The sequence below is a fragment of the Sinocyclocheilus rhinocerous genome, unplaced genomic scaffold (assembly GCF_001515625.1).
Source record: "Sinocyclocheilus rhinocerous isolate Xijiao unplaced genomic scaffold, SAMN03320098_v1.1 scaffold64, whole genome shotgun sequence".
NCBI lineage: Eukaryota > Metazoa > Chordata > Actinopteri > Cypriniformes > Cyprinidae > Sinocyclocheilus > Sinocyclocheilus rhinocerous.
Window position 1 is genome coordinate 491,660 of NW_015659929.1, and position 5,941 is coordinate 497,600.

General features: G+C 35.3%; 1 protein-coding gene across 3 annotated transcripts in view; it reads left to right on the plus strand.

Annotated features, from left to right (window-relative positions):
* The window catches only part of xpo4 (exportin 4), a 36,971-nt gene that overhangs the window by 3,505 nt on the left and 27,525 nt on the right, over nt 1-5,941 (plus strand). For all 3 annotated transcript variants that reach the window (XM_016533437.1, XM_016533436.1, XM_016533435.1), the window contains 5 exons: nt 1,861-1,966; nt 2,537-2,678; nt 2,799-2,937; nt 3,861-3,977; nt 4,663-4,816. In XM_016533437.1, the coding sequence (XP_016388923.1) occupies nt 1,861-1,966; nt 2,537-2,678; nt 2,799-2,937; nt 3,861-3,977; nt 4,663-4,816 (658 nt within the window). The remainder of the gene's footprint in view (nt 1-1,860; nt 1,967-2,536; nt 2,679-2,798; nt 2,938-3,860; nt 3,978-4,662; nt 4,817-5,941) is intronic.

Consider the following 5,941-nt stretch of genomic DNA (forward strand, 5'->3'; position numbering starts at 1 on the left):
GCAAATGTAAAAAAAAAAAAAAAAAATACATGAAATAATAAAAAAAAAAATTTGAAATTATACTTTTTATACTTTATAAAAAGTGTACAAAGAAATGGCTTCCATTACTTAAAATCAAGACTTGACCAAGTTATCTACGCTAGGTGCCGACTGGGTCACTCAAGATTACACATGGGTTTCTACTGATAGGTGAAGCTCCTTCTTTATGTAGACTATCTCATGCTGAGTTCCTTTGACTGTTAAACATATCCTGTTGGACTGTGATTATAATACTGCCAGAAAACACTTTTATTCAGAAACATGTTTAAGTGGAATATTTTGTAGCGCTAACATGGTGTTAAAAAATTCATAAACAAACAAAACATTGAAAAGTAATTAGAATATTCATAGGTGATGTACAGAGTGATACTTTATTACATTTTAACATGGGAGGGACATTGAAACATTTAGCAACTTTAGCTTCTTACCTTTAGCTTAGTAGATTGTTTGTTTTAGTTTTCTTTTTTCTGTTTAATACATATTTTTTTTCTCAAACATTTGTTTGTGATCAGACAGTAGTTGGTGGACCCTGCATTACATTTGTAGACCACTGCTGCACAATATTCTTGTTCACTCTTAAAAATAAAGGCTCCAAAAGGGTGTATTCACAGCAGTGCCATAGAAGAATAATTTTGGATCTAAAAACCTTTCATGGATCAGTTTTATGAAACAAGAACCTCTTTTTAGTGTGAAGAATGTTTTAAAAATCTTAAGAGCTTTTTTTCGCTATAAAGAACCTTTTGTGGAATGGAAATGTTAAAAGATTCTTCATGGAACCATTGATGCCAATAAAGAACCTTTAGTTGTAAGAATGGTCATGTTGAGTTTTCCATGGCATCAGACAGGATTGAGACTGTGGAGCAAATTAAGCAGAAGTCTGCAGGATTCAGAAAAGTTGACCGGGTGTAATTTAGTGGTTCTTGTAGCCTAGGCTGATATTCTTCAACCAGCAGGTGGCATTTGATATTTGTGTGTAAGAAGTAGCACATTTTTTCAATGCCTCCTGGTGATGCTGCAAAGAGTTGATCTGTGTATGGAAAATGTTTGTTCTGCATCTTCTATTTGTTTTATATGCCTAGTTTTACATGGCAGGTGATCTGTGTGTGTGTGTGTGTATGAAATGATACCCTCTTCTCTCTAGTCTGGTTACTGTGAGTTGGATGACTGCTGTGCTGTAATTAGGAATGGAATGGGATGTTGAATGTTATGACTCAAGTGTGTGATGCGTTCAATGGGCAGACAGGCTTGGGTGTGTTAATGTGTTCACCTGTGTGTTGTGACACGTACATGAGAAACCGCTTTATTGGTCATCACTGTGAACAAGCTGCTTGATTTGTCATAACTTTTGGAGGCTCTTTTACAGTTTTAGACATGTTTCTTGAACACCAGATCAGCATATTAGAATGCTGTCTGAAGACTGGCGTAATGGCTTTGCCATCACAGAAATTGATTATTTTAAATTGTAATATTATTTCACAATATTGCTGTTTTCACTGTATTTTTAATCAAATAAATGCAGCCTTGATGAGCATAAGAGACTTCTTGCAAAAATCCTACTGACGTTTTTAAACGGTAGTGTGTGTAATAATTTAATAAAGATTGGTTTAAATTAGGGATGCACCGATACCGATACTGGTCTCCTGTACTCGTACTCGTACTCGTTAAAATGCCCCGATACCAAACGCCGATACCACAGCATGTGATAAGTGAAATACAACAAACTCATGTTTGGTTTGATTGTTTTGGTCTGCATATGGGATATTTAATGTTGACCAGTGCAACATGTTCAAAAACCCAATTGCTTATGAATTGTGTTCACAGGCACCGCCGTCCATGGTAAGCACAGAACAGAGGCAGCATGCAGAGCACATATTCCTCTCCTTCAGGAAGTCAAAATCCCCCTTTGCCGTCTGCAAACACATCCTCGGTGAGTCTCAGCACTCGGTTCTTCTCACAGACACTTTAACAAGTACTGACTCTACTGTGCTGAGTCTTGGTTCTTCCCATAATTTCTTCCTCTTCATATTTAAACATCTTACAGGTCACCAGTGACTTGCTAGTCTTTCACAGAAAGCACAGATTGTACATTTCAAATTTTTATGTCTGCTAAAGGTTAATTTATCAACTATAAATGACATAATTTATCAATTGTCAGAAAACCGCAGTTAGGAAAGCATCTGATCACATGGTATGATTTACAGCATTAAACATGAAAAACATGTCAGTGTTCCCACAGTGTTAACTCTTTTGGAAAATGATTTTTGCTTAGGCCTGATTTTGTTTAAAAAAAAAAAAACGGGTTCACACCAGTTCGTTCTTCGATTTTGCTTGAATTTTATCAGAGCCTTAGAGCATTTTAACGGCTAAACTCATAAAACTCTGATGTGAATTTCAAGAACATATTAAACTTTGTTTAGAGTGTAAAATAATATTGTAAGAACAATAATAAATGAATAAAGAATAATAATAAATCAATGTTGTCTTTCTCTTTCCACAGAGACTAGTAAAGTGGACTATGTGTTGTTCCAGGCCGCCACAGCCATCATGGAGGCCGTGGTTAGAGAATGGATCCTTCTGGAAAAGAACAGCATCGAGTCCCTCAGAACATTCCTCCTCACCTACGTCTTACAGCGACCCAAGTAACTGTGTGAATGAACATATAAAACATGTGACAACATGTGCTTGTACCTCTGGATAACTTCTGAAGCCATTTCCATCTCTTACCTGATCTTGTGTAAATTTCTCTCTGTTCCCTGCAGTCTGCAGAAGTATGTTCGAGAGCAGATCCTGTTAGCCGTAGCAGTAATAGTGAAGAGAGGCTCTCTTGACAAATCTATCAACTGTAAGAGCATCTTCCATGAGGTCAGCCAGCTCATCAGCAGCGGCAATCCCACAGTGGTAAGACTTCTGTATCACATGGATCAAAGCTGGGAGAGTTTGCAGTGCTATCAAACTATAATTCAGCAAAGGCCTATTAAATGTTCTTTAGTAAATCAGTGATTCTTTTGGGTAGTAATGTTTTTGGTAGCCTCCTATTTAAAAAACAGGGCCGGGCAGACATCACAATATTCAAATAGTTACGAATATCATGTAATGTTCATTAACATATTTTGTATAACAGATATGTATTTTCACAAAATCTGTCAAAGGTTTTTGGAAATGAGTGAATATAAGTAGTCATTAAAATTTCTTTAGTCGATATAAGTTTAAAAAAAAGTTTAATTGTAATTTTTTTTCCCATGAATGTGGTTGATATGGAAATAAAAATAAAAAATAAATCATTAAATAACAAATATAAACCTTATCAGTAATCTCAAAGAAGCTAAAATTTTTTTTTTTAAATGTGAAAACATTATGAAAATCTATTGGTTTTATTAATGTGATATTCTGTTAAAAAAAAAAAGGGGCCAGTGTGTCCCTGAATTTCGACCATGGCATTCTCCTAAAAATAATTTATGGCCAGGTGTATTCCTAAACAAAATTGTTAAAAGAGCCCTATGGAAAAAATATAGTACACATTGTGTCCTGCAGAGGGCGCTCAGGTTTTATGTTTTGAATTTGTTCAATGTAAAGTTAAAGATTTCATCTGTGGTCAAATTTAAAAGCCTACTTGTGATTATACTTTATACAGCAAAAATGAAGCCTTTGGAAAACTACTGTCCTTATTTCATATATTTTGTACTAGTATTGAATTAAAATAGGTAATTTAAATAGCTGAATAAGTGTGTTAGACATGTTTCCTGAGATATTAACCCATTTTGTCTTGTGCCTTGATGGAAAGTAATGTTTATCACTGTGCATGCCTTTATCTGTCCTGCTAGCAAACACTGGCCTGCTCCATCCTAACGGCTCTGTTGAGTGAGTTCTCCAGCTCCAATAAGACCAGTAACATTGGCCTCAGTATGGAGTTTCATGGAAGCTGCAAACGCATCTTTCAGGTCTGTCCTTCTGTCCCAATCATTCTGAGTGTGTCCTTTTGTTAACAGGTGTATAGTCACTGTGCTGGGTGTTTATATTTGTATGTTAACCTGTTATAGCCAAAAGCATTTAGAAATATTCCTATGTGATATGTTTCATTGATATCAAATCACTGACCATCTATTATAGTTTTTGTTAATATCTTGAATTAGATTTTTAAAAATATTTTTTCTGTTTTAATTTTATATTTTTTATAGTGTTTTTTTAATAGTTGTAATTTTATTTTTAGGTTTTTTGGGGGGTAATTTTTTTGTGTGTTGATTTAATTTTTATTTGTTAGTTTTAGTTCATTTTGTTTTAGCTATTTTAGTACTAAACAATAAATGAAAATGAGAAATGTTGCAACTATCAAAAATAAAATGTTTTTTATACTTTTTTTTTACGGTTTAGTTTCAGGTAAAAAAAAAAAAAGGTAACAACCATAATCTGAAATGTGTTGTAATCACACCGTATATATATACAGAATTATGTAATAATTGAAACAAACCTATTGACATTATAACTGAAATATTCTCAAATAAATTTAATCGGAATTTAATTGAATCTTGTGGAATTGATTCTTGAAATTAGTACCAATACCCAGCGTTAACTTGACTGCTTGTGCCTTTTATGATGAGTGAGTGTGTGTGTGTGTGTGTGTTGCAGGAGGACGATCTCAGGCAGATCTTCATGCTCACTATGGAGGTCCTGCAGGAGTTCAGTCGGAGGGAGAACCTCAACGCTCAGATGTCCTGTGTTTTCCAGCGCTACCTTGCGCTGGCCAATCAAGTGCTCAGCTGGAACTTCCTTCCACCCAATCATATCCTTTCATGAAAAGATTTTGGTGACTTTTTATATTTGTGTGTATGTTTGTAGCCATGTCTTTTTTTACTTGTAAATTTAGAGGAAAGTTGAGAGATGATGCAGGCTGGACTTCCTGTGAGCACTAGGAAGCACTAGACCTGGACTGCAGCCAGGAATGTTTTAGAGGCACAAGGGTTAGGAAAGACAATTAACGGTGACTTATTTTTGGATTAATAATAGACAAGCTATAATGTGATAATCATTCTTAACCTTCATAATATTTCTTTGCAAAATAACCGTGAACACAGGACCAGATCCAGGCACATTTCTTGTTGCTCGTTAAAAAAAAAACCCGTGATCTTGCGGGTAAATTTTCAGAGCATTTTTTTTCTCCCCTGCTTGAAGCCACAAAATTTGAAGCTCTTCAGCATTTGTGCTCATGATTGATTTGGATCTTGATGAATTAGAAAGTTTGTCCCACGGTTTAATTGATTTGAATATATTTGCATACATTTCTAAAGGTTTTAATGATCTTGTCTCTCCGTAGTTTTGCTTGTGCCTTTGCATGTGTCATTATTTTTACTATTCACATGTGCTAGTGTTAGTCCTAAATCATGAGCGGTGATTGATGGTGTGTGTGTGCGTCTTTGTGTGTTTTAGCTCTGTGAGGCGTTAATCCCACTCAAACTGACTTTGTGTCTCTGTGTCTCTTTAAAGAGATCTGAGCTGGCGTCTGTGCCAACCAGGGTCACATATCACTTACAAAGTAGGTCTGTGCCAAGCCCTTATCGTGCTCAATCAGTGTGCCTTTAAACACACAGCTCATTGAGTGCTGGGCTGGAATGTCAGCCGGCTATTTGTGCATTGATGTGTTTGCATAGTTTCAAGTCATATTAATTGCCCACTGGGCGCTGGAGGGGAGATAGTTCTTTGATACCAAGAACACATTTGTTAAGGACACAGAAAGGACAGAGTGAGGTAGTGGTAAACTTTAAAATTGACTATTTAATAAGTTGCATGAATGAGTAGTCAATTAATCTGTTCTTTAATATGTTAGTCAATACAAGACTTGCATTCACAGCACTCTAATTAAAGCACCACTTTAAATGCAAAAGAATAAAGAATTATATATATATATATA